The sequence below is a fragment of the Cyprinus carpio genome, chromosome B9 (assembly GCF_018340385.1).
Source record: "Cyprinus carpio isolate SPL01 chromosome B9, ASM1834038v1, whole genome shotgun sequence".
Classification (NCBI taxonomy): Eukaryota; Metazoa; Chordata; class Actinopteri; order Cypriniformes; family Cyprinidae; genus Cyprinus; species Cyprinus carpio.
The window spans coordinates 32,073,121-32,088,405 of NC_056605.1; the positions used below are offsets into that span (position 1 = coordinate 32,073,121).

The 15,285-nt window shown below is 35.5% G+C and overlaps 1 protein-coding gene across 1 annotated transcript; it reads left to right on the forward strand.

The window, feature by feature from the left end:
• The first annotated feature begins 339 nt into the window (after positions 1 to 339).
• LOC122138360 (protein NLRC3-like) lies at positions 340 to 11,041 on the forward strand. The gene is made up of 5 exons (XM_042730452.1): positions 340 to 494; positions 5,831 to 5,964; positions 6,956 to 7,069; positions 7,386 to 9,300; positions 10,991 to 11,041. The coding sequence occupies exons 1-5, from the start codon at positions 345 to 347 to the stop codon at positions 11,039 to 11,041; spliced, it is 2,364 nt and encodes a 787-aa protein (XP_042586386.1). The 5' UTR covers positions 340 to 344.
• Positions 11,042 to 15,285: the final 4,244 nt, after the last annotated feature.

The window sequence follows — 15,285 nt, forward strand, 5'->3', positions numbered from 1 at the left end:
ATTCAAATCAATCAAAATATATATTTACTAGACTGGAGTTAGGACATACACTTAAAGACACAAATTGTTATGAATAAAAATAATCACAGATACATTTGAGATATGTAGTTGAAATGTATATTAAATGTATATTAATTGCAAAAAGCTTTAATTTAGAAAGAATTGAAAGAAATCATAACTAAAATTTGAAGGAAGTGGGTAGGAATTAATAGTATTTATTTTCTTCATGAGACTAGATCAGTAGAATGTAATTGAGGAAGCGGTATGTCACACACTCCAGTGCAGCAGGTGGCGCTAAACACATTTAACGATAAAATGAAAGCTGACAAATGGGCGGGGTTTGTATGTTGTTGACACCTGAGGTCTCTTGCGCATGCGCGGTCTGCATCACGAGGATACGCCTTTGTGTTGAAATCGAAAGTAAAGTCTCAATACTTACCGAATGTAACTTCACATTTCGAAGACTTAAAAACTGGCATAAAAATCCCATTACGGTAAGTTCAGTTATAAGCTTTTGATTTCATGTCATATTATTGTACAATGTTTTCGTTTTCGCGTTGTTTTCATACTAAACTCGATCTTTAAACTGTTGTAGTGAGTTGTGACGCATGTAATATCAGATGATCATAAATTCATCTTCAGGATTATAATAATATCAAGCTCTAGGGATTCTTTTAGTTGATTAATTCGATAAATCTTTACAAATTAATATGCAAAGGTGGGCGCTCAAGTTGAATGATAAGCAGGATTTTATTTTTGGCAGGTGTTACAGTTTAACATGGGTCCAAAGTCCTCAGTTCCTCGTTATTTGTCTTATTTTACACAAAACAACAACCCAGTGAGGAAAAACAGTGTTAGCTGATCAATTCTTAATTGCTGACCTGCTGCTGAATTTCATCTGGAAATAATCCGCGTTATTTGTCTTATTTTCCACTGATATTCGCTGGATATTCGCCTAGGCTGCTTTAGGGACAGTCTGCAAATTTACCTCTCAGTACAAAACGAAGTCCAATAAATAATACAAATTATGTTTACAACGCCACAGTAAATGCCTTGTGGGCAAACTGACAGAAAATATTTAACCAATAGGTCGCTACAGACAGTATCCTCCCTTACTCTATGTTCAGTACACACAACTATTTTCTTAAATTACTATAATTCACCAAAAGTTTTTTTTTTTTTTTACAACTATTAAAGGTTGTAGGACATTTGTAGTTACAAGACTGACTTACTACAGGTTAGGTTTTTGCCGATATCTCTCATACTGTACATACAGTACATAATTATTCTTAGAAAAAAATTACTGTAATTCACCATAAGGGCTTTTTTTATGTTCCAAAGGTTGTAGTATGTTTGTAGTTACAAGACTGACCTACTACGAGGTGAAAGTTTGCCGATATCTCCCTTACTGTATGTACAGTACATATTTTTTCTTAAATTACAATTACTGTAAATCACAAAAAGGGTTTTTTCATGTTCCAAAGGTTGTAGTACGTTTGTAGTTACAAGACTGACTTACTATTACTAAAAATCCTACTAGAGGTGAAAGTACTGTATGTACAGTACATAATTATTCTTAGGAAACAATTACTGTAATTAACCATAGGGCTATATTTATGTTCCAAAGGTTGTAGTACGTTTGCAGTTACAAGGCTGACTTACTACGGGTGACATTTTGCCAAAATCCCCCTTACTGTACATACGTTACATAATTATTCTAAGCAAACAATTACTGTAATTCAACAAATGGGGTTTTTTATGTTCCAAATGTTATAGTCCTAGTGGCCAGTCTGAGTTACTACAGCTGAAACCTTGCCAAAATCATCCTTACTGTACATACAGTACATAATTATTCCTTGAAAACAATTACTGTAATTCACCAAAAGGTTTTTTTATGTTCCAAAGATTGTAGTGCATTCCTAGTGGCCAGACTGACTTACTACAGATGAAAGTTTGCCAATATCACCCTTACTGTAATTATAATTATGCACTGTATGTACAGTAATGGAGATATTGACAAAGTTTCACCTGTAGTACATAATTAATCTTAAAATACAATTACTGTAAATCACAAAAAGGGTTTTTTCATGTTCCAAAGGTTGTAGTACGTTTGTAGTTACAAGACTGACCTACTACAGGTGAAAGTTTGCCAATATCAGCCTTATTGTACATGCAGTACATAATTAATCTTCAAAAACCATTACTGTAATTGACCAAAAGGATTTTCTCATGTTCCAAAGGCTGTAGTACATTTGTAGTTACGAGTAATCTTAAAATACAATTACTGTACTGACTTACTACAGGTGCGATTTTGCCAATATCTTCCTTACTTTACATAGAGTTAATGTTGTTTATTAGAAAGGGTTTTTTCATGTTCCAAAGGCTGTTGTACGTTTGTACGTTACAAGACTGATTTACTACAGGTGAAGTTTTGCCAATATCTCCCTTACTGTACACACAGTACATAATTATTCTTTGAAAACAATTACTGTAATTCAACAAATAGGTTTTTCATTTTCCAAAGGTTTCAGTACGTTTGTACTGACCAGACTGACTTTCTACAAGTGAAATTTTTACAATAACACCCTTACTGTATGTACAGCACACAACAATTTTTTATTAAAAACTAATTCACCTACAACCTCTGTTCATTTTCTAATGGTTGTAATACTCTCCTAATGGCCTTGGAATTTATAGCAAATTATTCATATTTATTTATGGATGTAAGTATGTGTGTGTGTGTGTGTGTGTGTGCACGCTTGTGTTTGTATGTACAGTGCATGCATAATTATTAGGGAAGTTGATATTCTGATCATAGTTTTTATTTTAACAAGCACATTTAACAAATTCCAAACCACATCAATCTTAATAACTACTATTATTTTTGTATTTAATCATTTGTAAGTGATATATAATTGTCCATGAAGGCTGGATGTGAAAACATTCATATATCCAGGTGTGCATAATTATTAGGTAGATTTTCTTTTACCAATAAAATGAGGCAAAAAAGTTATTAAGATTGATGTGGTTTGGAATTTGTAAAATGTGCTTGGCTTAAAAAATATGATCAGAATATCAACTTGCCTGAAATTTATGCACGCACTGTACAAACACACACACACACACACACACACACACACACACAGACACACACACACAGACACACACACACACACATACTTGCATTTGTGGTTTGCGGGGACTCTCCATAAGTGTTATAGTTTTTATACTATATAAACTGTATTTTCTGTCACCCTACACCAACACTACACCTAAACCTACCCCCTCACAGAAAACTAATGGCAACTTTTGAATTTCAGAAAACACAGTTTTGTTAGCCTTTTGTTTTACTGGGACACAGAAAGTGTCCTCATAAACCATGTTTACGTTGTAGTACCCATGTCATTATACACATTTGTGTCCTCATGAACCATATATACCAGTAAACACACAAATAAATGAATAAATAATAAATGAATGAATATGAATATAAATATAAATAATCTGCTGTAGAATCAAAAGCCACTAGGAGTGTACTACAACCTTTAGAACATGAAAAAAGTGAATTAGGTGAATTAGTTTTTAATGAAAATATTTGTGTGCTGTACAAGCAGTAAATGTGTTATTGTGAAAATTTTACCTTTAGTAAGTCAGTCTGGTCACTACGAACGTACAGCAACCTTTGGGAAAAAAACACTTGGTGAATTTCAGTATTTTTTTCTAAGAATAATTATGCACTGTTTGTACGTACAGTAATGGAGATATTGACAAAGTTTCACCTGTAGTAAGTCAGTCTTGTAACTAGGAATATACTACAGCCTTTGGAACATGAAAAAAAAAAACCTCTTGGTGATTTACAGTAATTGTTTTTTAAGAATAATTATGTACTGTATGTGCAGTAAGGGTGATATTGGCAAACTTTCACCTGTTGTAAGTCAGTCTGGCCGCTATGAATGTACTACAACCTTTGGAACATAAAAAAACCCATTTGTTGAATTACATTAATTGTTTTCTTTAAATAATTAAGTACTGTATGTACAGTAAGGGGGATTTTGGCAAAATGTCACCTGTATTAAGTCAGTCTGGCCACAAGGTTTATAATGCAACATTTGGAACATAAAAAAACCCTTGAGGTGAATTACAGTAATTGTTTTCTAAGAATAATTATGTACCGTATGTACAGTAAAGCTGATATTGTCAAATTGTCCCTTGTAGTAAGTCAGTCTGGCCACTATTGATGTACTACAACATTTGGAACGTAAAAAAAAACCCTTTTGATCAATTACAATAATAGTTTTCTAAGATTAGTTAAGGGAGATATTTGCAAAATTTCACTTGTAGTAAGTCAGTCTCGTCACTAGGATTGTGCTGCAACCTTTGGAGAAAAAAAAACTTTTGGGCAATTACAGTAATTGTTTAATAAGAATAATTATGTACACTGTGTACAGTAAGGGAGATATTGGCAAACTTTCAGCTGTAGTAAGTCTGTCTGGCCACTAGGAATGTACTACAACATTTAGAACATTAAAAAACCCATTTGGAGAATTACAGTAATTGTTTTTTAAGAATAATTACGTACTGTGTGTACAGTAAGGTTGATATTGGCAAACTTTCACCTGTAGTAAGCCAGTCTTGTAACTACAAACATACTGCAACCTTTGGAACATAAAAAATCCCTTTTGGTGATTTACAGTAATTTTTTAAAGAATAATTATGTACTGTATGTACAGTAAGAAAGGAATTAGCTAAATTTCACCTGTAGTAAATCAGCCTTGTAAATACAAACATACTATAGCCTTTGGAACATGGAAAAATATTTTGGTGAATTACAGTAATTGTTTTTTTAAGAATAATTATGTACTGCACGTACAGTAAGGGAGATATTGGCAAACTTTCACCCGTAGTAAGTCAGTCTGGCCACTAGGAATGTACTACAACATTTGGAACAACAAAAAACCCATTTGGAGAATTACAGTAATTGTTTTTTAAGATTAATTATGTACTGTATGTACAGTAAGGGAGATATTGGCAAAATTTCACCTGTAGTAAGTCAGTCTTGTAACTACAAATGTCCTACAACCTTTGGAACATAAAAAAAAACATTTGGTGAATTATAGTAATTTATTAAGAAAATAGTTGTGTACTGAACATAGAGTAAGGGAGATACTGTCTGTAGCGACATATTGGTTAAATATTTTCTGTCAGTTTGCCCACAAGGCATTTTCTGTGGCGTTGTAAACATAATTTGTATTATTTATTGGACTTCGTTACTGAGAGGTAAATTTGCAGTCGGTCCCTAAAGCAGCCTAGGCGAATATCCAGCGAATATCAAACCTAAAACTAACTTTACCGCGCTGAAAAAGCGCAGAAATGAACCTGGACATCAGATTATAGAACGAATGAGTTTTAAAAGGAAAGAAAAGCTCAAATATGAGGCTTGTTTGAGTGACAGATGGAATATATTTGATATTTCTGATCTCTACAGATTATTGTTTTTGATTATTTTAAATTTTAACCAAACTATGTTACAGACTTTTCATTAAGACGCTAAAGAATCATATAAACTTGTGGGAAATGGGCATCTGATGACCCCTTTAAGCTTTCTCCTTTCTCTGGAAGGAACAGACGCATATTTGCTGACACATGACCACACACTGATCTCCTGAAATATTCAGACTGTGCTTGAAGTGTAGAGCTGATGATTTTATCATCCTCCTCTTCACAATTCTCTGAATTATTTAAAGTGTAATGGATATTCTGTTATATAATAATAATTGAAGAATTAATGGATATATTGTCATGTATGATTAGTTAAGTGTTTCATATACAGGCCTCTTGTCAGTCTGTCATCATGGAGATCAGAGAGAGATCTTCATCTCCAGATCACACCAGAGAGACTCTGAAGAGCCACAGATCCATGAATCCTCCTGAATCCAGTGATGATCCAGTGACCTCTGACCTCAGGTGAGAGATGATCCAGTGACCTCTGACCTCAGGTGAGATATGATCCAGTATTAGAGTCGACATACTGAACAAGAGACGTTACGTTTACGGCACTGCAGCGCATTATTAAGGCAGAAAAACTGAAACAAGTGGAGGAAAAAACCCCACAAAATAATGAACAAATGTGTGCCTTTATACGGATCAGAATTCAAAAAACATGATTTTCATTTTTACAGAATACCGTCATCGAAGACACACTTTGAAGCGAAACAGACGTTTATGATTTCAAGCATTAAAGAGACAGACTGCACTGATGAATAAAGCATGAATTTGATGTAAACAATAGATCTACATAATATTCAAACATGAAGTTCATAGAGGAGATAGTGTATTAGCCCTACAGTTATGGCATATAGTGATATTTAAACCTGAAACATGTACATAGACTAGACAGTAGTAGCAGTAGTTCTAGTGTTTTATCATGAAGAACAGTTAATAACACACTTACCCAGAAGTGCAGCTCAGAATCAGTATAGAGTTGTTTGGCTGCTTTATAATAGTCTTGTAGAGCTGCGGTTAGTGTTCTTGTCACTAGTCAGTACTTCAGTTTGTAATAGACAAATATCAGTATTCAGTGTGCTGGACGTGACTGTAAAATACTATGTTATATGCCTATGTAGAGATCTGAAAGCCTTGAGCTTTTCTTTCGTATAGACACTGGGGTTTTTCCTCAAGATAAATGTAATTTGAACTATTTGTTTGGATGCTTGACCCCTGTATGACCGAGAGTGCGGGTCAGAAAACCTCACAGCATTGCTAAGAGTTTGTTTATTAGTGAAAGACAAACTGTCTTCTGCCGGCACACCATTCACACATGTGGAGAAGCGTCCGGATCAGATGATCATGATGTAAATGTGTTTTTGGTGTCACATCTGACTGATGCTGCAGATTCTCACTTTCTGTCATCACTGTTTACAGCAAAAGAGTGTGATATTTCTGTGTGTTTTCTCAGGATCTGCAGTCAGAGATCTTCATCTCCTGATCACAGCTGTGTGTCTCTGAAGAGTGACGGATCCATGCATGATCCTCCTGACCTCAGTGATGAAGCAGTGACCTCTGACCCCAGGTGAGGATAATCGTGTGGTGATGATTGAAGGTGTTGAAAGACTCTGTGAGGAGCTTGTTTTATTGGCTCTTGTGCTCCTGGAACACACTTCACTGTTCACACACATCTAGTGTTTGCTGCAGATGAGAGTAAAATGCTCGCACTGTCGAGTCCTGACAGAGAGATGAGTTATGATTTTATTTACACAGAGTTAAACAGATCAACAAACTGAAATTATACTGAAAATACAAGACTGAAATCTCTATCGGTTTAGATGTTAGTTTACACATCCTTTATTTTGAGATATTTTTAATCAGTTGTTCTTGTGATATTTCAGCAGAGCAGATGGAGAGCGAAGCATCTCTGGAGGAGTCTCCTCTGTCTTCTGTCTGAACAACACGAGCGTTACAGCGTCTCTGAATAAACATGATCAAGCAGTGAATGATGAACTACAGAGAGTCAAAGAGCAGCACAAAACCAGCATGAAGAACAAGTATGAGAGATTATGTGAGGGACTGAAACTCCAGGAGAATGAAAGCCTCCTGAACAGCATCTACACACAGCTCTACATCATAGAGGGAGAGAGAGAAGGAGTGAATGAAGAACATGAGGTTTTACAGATGGAGAAAACAGCCAGAACACAACACTCACAAGACACTCCAATCTACTTCAATGACATCTTTAAAGCCTCAGCTGAAGCAGGATCTGAGGGGAAAGAGCAGATCAAGACTGTTCTTACTAAAGGCATCGCTGGAATCGGAAAAAAAACCGTCTCTGTGCAGAAGTTCATTCTGGACTGGGCCGAGGGAAAAGCCAATCAGGATGTAGATTTCATGTTTGTGCTTCCATTTCGAGAGCTGAACTTGATCCGAGATCATCAGTACAGTCTTCACAGACTTCTGCTGGACTTTCATCCTGAACTTCAAGATCTGGACTCACAGATTTATGAGGAGTGTAAAGTTGTGTTCATCTTTGATGGTCTGTATGAAAGCAGAATCACACTGATGTTTTCAGACGCTCAGAAAGTTTGTGATGTGACTGAGACTTCATCAGTGGCTGTGTTGATGTCAAAGCTCATGAAAGGAGAGCTGCTTCCCTCTTCTCTCATCTGGATCACCTCCAGACCAGCAGCAGCCAATCAGATCCCATCCAAATACATCCACCGTCTGACAGAAATTCAGGGATTCACTGAGCCTCAGAAGGAGGAATATTTCAGGAAGAGAATCAGTGATGAGCATCAAGCCAGCAGAATCATCTCACACATCAGAAGAGCAAGAAGCCTCCACATCATGTGCCACATCCCCGTCTTCTGCTGGATCTCATCCACTGTGCTTCAGAAGCTCATGGAAGAAGATCTGAGAGCAGAAAGTCCCCAAACTCTGACTGAAATGTACATCCACTTCCTGCTGATTCAGATCAACATGAGGAAGCAGAAGTATGCAGAGAGAGATTCAGAGAAACTCCTGCAGTTCAACAGAGAAGTGATTGTGAAACTTGCTGAAGTGGCTTTCAAACAGCTGATGAAGGGCAATGTGATGTTCTATGAGGAGGACCTGATTGAGAGCGGCATAGACGTCACTGATGCCTCAGTGTATTCTGGGATTTGCACTGAGATCTTTAAGCAGGAATCTGTGATTCATCAGAGGAAAGTCTACAGCTTCATTCATCTGAGCGTTCAGGAGTTTCTCGCTGCTTTCTATCTGCTTTACTGCCATTTAACAAAGAACATGGAGCCACTGCGTGAATTCAGATTATACATATCTGATAAAGACTCTCTGTGTGATCTACTAACATCAGCAGTAGATAAAGCTCTTGAGAGTAAGAATGGACGTCTGGATCTGTTCCTGCGGTTCCTGCTGGGCGTCTCACTGGAGTCCAATCAGAGACTCTTACAGGATCTACTGACACACACAGAGAACAGCTCAGAGACCATCAGCAGAACCACACAGTACATTAAAGAGAAGATCAAAGATCCAAATGAAAGTTATCCTCTCTCAGCTGATCAGTCTATCAATCTGTTCCTCTGTCTGCTGGAAGTGAAAGATCAGACTCTGTTCAGAGAGATTCAGGAGTTTGTGAAATCAGGCAAACACTCAGAGAAGAAACTCTCTCCTCCTCAGTGCTCAACAATCTCCTACATGCTTCAGATGTCAGAGGAGCCGCTGGATGAACTGGACATCATGAAATACAACACATCAGCTGAGGGGAGAAGAAGACTGATACCAGCTGTGATCAACTGCAGAAAAAGCTGTGTGAGTGTTTCATCATAAAAACTAAACTATCATATTTAATAATGAATCTGACACCTTTAAAATAAATGTTCCTGAATGAGAGCTTTTCTCCTGAATAACAGGCCAGAATCTTAAAGGAGTCACGACAGGTGTTTTTAATACAGTAGATATTAGAGTAAAGCGTCTGTTAGCGCCGCGGGTAAAAACAACCCCGTCACATGAGAAACTCGTTCATTAAATCAGCAGCAGCTGCAGCAAAGAGACGCTCCACACATTGATCAGTAAAGCTGACGTTCAGACATTTTCACTTGTGCTTGAAGTGTGCTTACTCTTTACTGTACAACACTAGACACTATTTTAGATTATTATACTTTTAAAGAGATCTGCATTATGCCATAAAATAAACCAAACCATAGAAAAGGTGTATTCCTGTGAATGGGAATATTATGAGTGATATAGGTCTAGTTTACTAACACATATTTACTCTGTCAGCATTGTGAACACATTAATGTCACAAATAAAAGATTAAAACTTACATTTCAGCAGGTCACACACGTACATGAATTATTCACACAAAACAAGCTGAGAGTTTGACATTTAATGAGATCTGTGTTAAATATCCATTTACATGTCAGCCTTTTATTAAAATGACTTTTGCAAACTCAGATGTGACGCATTTCTGTGAATGACTACAGAACAAGCCCTGATTCACAACATTAGGGTCCAAACACAGAAATAAAACTAGGTCTATATATCAGATCAGGATCTGAAGACTATAATAAACACAGATCCAGCTCTAGAGCATCAGATCTCACAGTCAGCTCAAAACAATGATGTGCAGGACACCACTGATGATCTTTATGATTGTGAAGGAGAGGAATGAAGAGCTTCTCTCTCGTGAACACGCTGCTGGAAAAGATTCTTCTGTGTGTTTCAGGAAAAGTTCATCAGTAGTTTAGTGCTCGGGTGCTGCTCAACAATGTCAGAGACACGGGTTCAGATCCACAACAAACCTGCTCCTTCTTCTCATTTACTCATTTATCTGCTGATTTCTTGAATTAATGCAGAGATTTGTGTGAATTCTGCAGTTCTGAAACACCTTGATTGATGTTTCACCTCGATTCATTCAGTATATAAATCCATGCACTGAACAGGTGACACTTTTAATGCTCTGATGTGAAGTAAACCTGCTTTTTCTTGATTTTATGGCAAGAATACAGTGAAATACAGTCTAAATATGATGCAGTGCTGTGCAGCGTACAGTAAAACATAAGCAGATGCACACAGTCTTGAGATTTACTCTGCTGCTTGAATTTGTTCTGAATAACAAACACACAGAACTTCAGAAGTGCTCAGATTTACTTCACTGCAAAAACAATGATTTTTCTTAGTATTTTTTTCTGTTTTCTAGAACAAATATCTAAACATTCCTGAATCAAGAATTATGAATTTACTTGAGAAGCAAAATTGATTTAAGATTTTAAAGCTTGTTTTTCTGAAAAATGTATCAAAAGTTTTGTTAGTTTTTTTACTCAGAATAAGAAAAAAAAAATAGCTGCCAATGAGGTAAGAAAAAAATAATATTAAGAATTCAAAAGGGAAAAACGATTATTTTTCTTGCCATTGGCAGAATGTTTAGTTTTTTCTTCAGAAGACAAGACTTTCTATCTTAAGTGATTTTGCTTCTGAAGTAAATGTATCTTGATTTCAGAATGTTGAGGTGTTTCAGGAGAAAGCAGAAAACACTCCTTTAGCAGCTTGATTCATCAAATACTCTTCTTGCACAAGCAACTTCTGAGATATGAAACTATTTTTATAGTACAGTGATATATACATAAATATTAGCGGAGGAGGAATTTAAGTATTTTAATAACTGATATTAGGGCTAGGTGTATGGAGATAGAATTGTTGCATAATTACAAATAAAACATTATGATCCGCAAATAAATATAAAGAGATTAACAAAAATTAAACATATTGACAAATAAATAGAATGAGATCCACAAATAAATAAAATAAGATTTGCAAATAAGAACCATATTCACAAATATCTTTTTATTCTACAAACACAACTTTTCCTGGCATTCATTTGTGACTCCACCCACCGTCTGCTCAAGCCAATCAGATAACAGGCACACTTCGCTGACCAATCATAGCACGTTCTCTCTGTAGCCAATCACGTTCTGCTTCACAATCAGGGCGGGAGCAGATTCATTTATCCAAAGTGCTGTTTGTGTGGTTTAAAAACCCTGTTTCCAAAAGACTGTTGGAGTGTAAAGCCTGTGGTATACTTTCCGTGTGAGCAATCCGGACGCATACACAGACAGCGCGGACACTTTTGTATTTATACTACCGAACGTGTTCCATACATGCGCAGTAGATCGGCTTGAACAGTAAACAAACATGTGAACAAACAACTGCCCAGAGTTATTGCACATCTGGCTGCCTTTATATTGTTTTATCAACAGATTGAACCGTTTCGAGTAGCAACGGGATTCTTCACACACAGTTATGTGTAGTTCAAAAAATAAAGTATTCAAAACATGGAAATAAAATGTCTAACATGTACTAACACTCACGAGAGCTCGCGTAGTAGAGGAGCGTAGAGCAGTCCGCAGTAACATGTTCTGTTTTCTGGACGTTCGGCGCGTTCTTTTGGGAAAGTATCCTTGAATTTGAAATATTCGATATTCACTATATTTTCAAATTTTACATCGTCGTCAAAATTATTCTGATATTATCGCTAATGTTCGATATATTGCCCAGCCCTACTGCAATACATTGAGGTGTAAGTACTATCTGCCACAATTTACACTAAGTATGAATAATATCTCACAGTGTAGGTGATCTCAGGTTTTTATATCCTTGAGTGATGGACACACACACACACACACACACACACACACACACCACTGCTCTGTACATATTAATCAAAATAGCACTATAAAGCTCAGCTGTGTAATGAAAAGTGTGATTAAACAGATTTGAATGAATGTCTACATAAGGCAGACAATTTGGTTAAGAGGTTTTTTTCTTTATAAATGAGGCTTTAAATGATTTGTGATCATGTTTTTTTTTTTTTTTTTTTTTGTTCTTTGACATTTTAAATCTCAGTTTAAAATGTCATTTTTTAAAGATTTGTTCTTTCTCTTTACTAATGGATTCACAGCTAAACTGATCTGATCTGATCTGAGAGAGTGAAGAGTGTGTCATTGTTCTCTACAGGTTGATGAAGTGTGGCGTCACAGATGAAGGTTGTTCTGCCTGGCTTCAGCTCTGAGATCAAACCCCTCACACCTGAGAGATCTGGATCTGTCTTGGAATAAATCTAAGAGACTCGGGAGTGAAGCGTCTCTGTGCTGGACTGGAGGATCCTCACTGTAAACTGGAGAAACTGGGGTAAGATTATATATGACACACTGTAAAATATTTGTGAAGTGAAAAACAAATCACCCAGAAAGCCAGAAAACACAATAGCTGTATCAAGATACAGAGATACAGAAAGTAAAACATTGTGTGACTTTGTTTCTTGTTCATGTGTGGACTTCTGTGTTCATGTTAAAGCTGTTTCTGCATTAGTAACACCTTTAAATGGATTCTGTTTACACTAAGTGCTAATAGTTCGTCTTATTAGCAAAGGCTTGACTGTTAGCAGACAAAATTACTAAAGAAACCAGTCAGATAAGTGAGAGAGTAAGAACAGTGGCTTTTGAGACGACCGACCCGAGTACAAATCTGCATTTCTTCTCATTTATTACATTGTATATTAGCTCAGAGAGGTGTTTATATTAAAGAAAACATAAGAAAATATTCAAAACATGGAAATAAAATGTCTAACATGTATATAGTTGAAATTATATGTGGTGTCCTCACGTTGATCAGATGTTCTGGAGAATCAATCACATGCAGCTCATATTGTTCCCAAACTCAGAAGCGTGAGTCTCTTCCTGCAGCTTCAAGAACAGCTTTACTGATCAGCAGCTTCAGTGTGATTAGGAGCAGGTGTAGGGGGCTTTAGGAATAGACACAAGGAAGGACACTAGAAGACAGCATCTGTTTATAATCAATAGAATCATATAAAGAATATGTTATTACCTACTGTTTTGTAAAGCACTGCAATACATTAAGGTGTAAGTACTGTCTGCCACAATTTACACTAAGTATGAATAATATCTCACAGTGTAGGTGATCTCAGGTTTTTATATCCTTGAGTGATGGAGAAAACACACACACACACACACACACACACACCACTACTCCACACATATTAATACAGATCAAAATAGCACTATAAAGCTCAGCTGTGTAATGAATAGTGTGATTAAACATAAGACAGACTGTTTGCAGGGACGTATTTCTGTATTTTCCGACCTCTGAAAATTCACAACGGTTGTGCTGTAATTATATAATAATCTGTAGTGTGACGCGCTACATGCAGGGGTGGACTGGCCATCTGGACGTTCTGGAGAAGTCCATCCAACGGCCGTCGGTCGCTTGATTTGCATTTGAGAACACAAACATTCGTCATTAGAAACATTTATAAATGCAATCTATGTTGTTGTTTACAAAGAAGTTTCAGTGTCACATAATCTTCAGAATCATTCTGATTTTCTGCTCAAGAAACAGTTTCTGATGTATTATCAATGTTTAAAAACAGTTTTGCTGCTTAATAATTTTGTGGAAACAATGATACCACTCAACTGTTTTGTATAAGATTTAAAAAAGAGAGAAATTAATAATTTTATTCATCATTCATGAAAGTGACAAAAAGTGAGTGAAGACACTTAAAATGATTTCTATTTAATAAATACATTAACCAATTTAATTAATATATTTGATAAATGCAAATAAATACTGTTGATTAATCTTTATATTTATTAAAAAATCCCGAAAAATAAAGTGCATCATCATTTCCACACAAAATATGAAGCAGCTGGTGTGTGGAGATTCTGATGTATCTTAGTTTTAAGATGTGTATTTAAAATGTGTTTTATTCATAATGATAAGTTTCATTTAAATGTTTAAAAAATATTCCACGGTAATGATTTGTCTCATATAAAATTATAAAATTCATTTATATATTCAAGATGTCTTTTGGTAAACTTTGTGGTATATCTCATATGTAATTTCAGAGTATTTCTAACTGCGTAGTCAGCTGAGTCTGTTTTGCATAAGGAGTTAAACTGCATGTATTGTTCTTTTGTGCAAGCATTTCTAAGAACTATCAGTTAGTATGATATTTTAGACCTAAAAAGAGGAAGAGGTCCAAAACCGAGACACTGACTATAGACTATTTTTAAAGGTCATGATGTATTGTTAATTATAGTCCTTCTATGTTGAAGATGGCGATTTCTGTCTGGAATAATAGTATATAGGAGGAGCTTGTGCACTCTGCATAACAGGACTATTGACTTTCTCAGACTCTCTGGTCTCTCTGTCTTTTCAGCTCTCACTTCCTCTTCCTTGGCTTCACTCGAAAACTCTTAGACTCAGACTTAGAACTCTTACAGGTTTTTTATTCAAATTCAGATACTTTGATACTTTTGATTCAAACAGAATAATTGTTTATGTTTTGATTACAATTTTATCAATGTTTTGATTAATACTAGATGGGTTCAATCCATCTGAAATGGATTGTTATTAAAAATGTACTAACATTTGATTTGAATTTTCTATATTTGAAGGTTGTTATTATTTCCAAGAGTTTTATTTCCAAGTTATGATTTGTGGTTTCTGTTCTTTATATTCTTTTTAATAAATGTAAATTTATTTAATAAATGTAATAAATGTTTCTTGAGAGTCAAATAAATTGTAATGATTTGTAAAAGATCATGTGACACTGAAAACTGGAAATGATGATGAAGGAAATTCTCCTTTGCATCACAGGAATAACATTACATTTTATATTAAAAATGAAAAGTTTATTGGTATTTGTAATGATATTTCACAATATTTCTTTTGTTCATGTTTTTTTTTCTTTTATTTATTTTTTTTACTTTAATTTGA

Coding starts and splice junctions, on each gene's coding strand:
- LOC122138360 (XM_042730452.1), top strand. CDS start 345: ATGTTGTTGACACCTGAGGTCTCTTGCGCATGCGCGGTCTGCATCACG. Junction 7,070..7,385: donor GCAGTGACCTCTGACCCCAG/GTGAGGATAATC, acceptor GTGATATTTCAG/CAGAGCAGATGGAGAGCGAA. Junction 9,301..10,990: donor TCAACTGCAGAAAAAGCTGT/GTGAGTGTTTCA, acceptor TCTTGATTTCAG/AATGTTGAGGTGTTTCAGGA.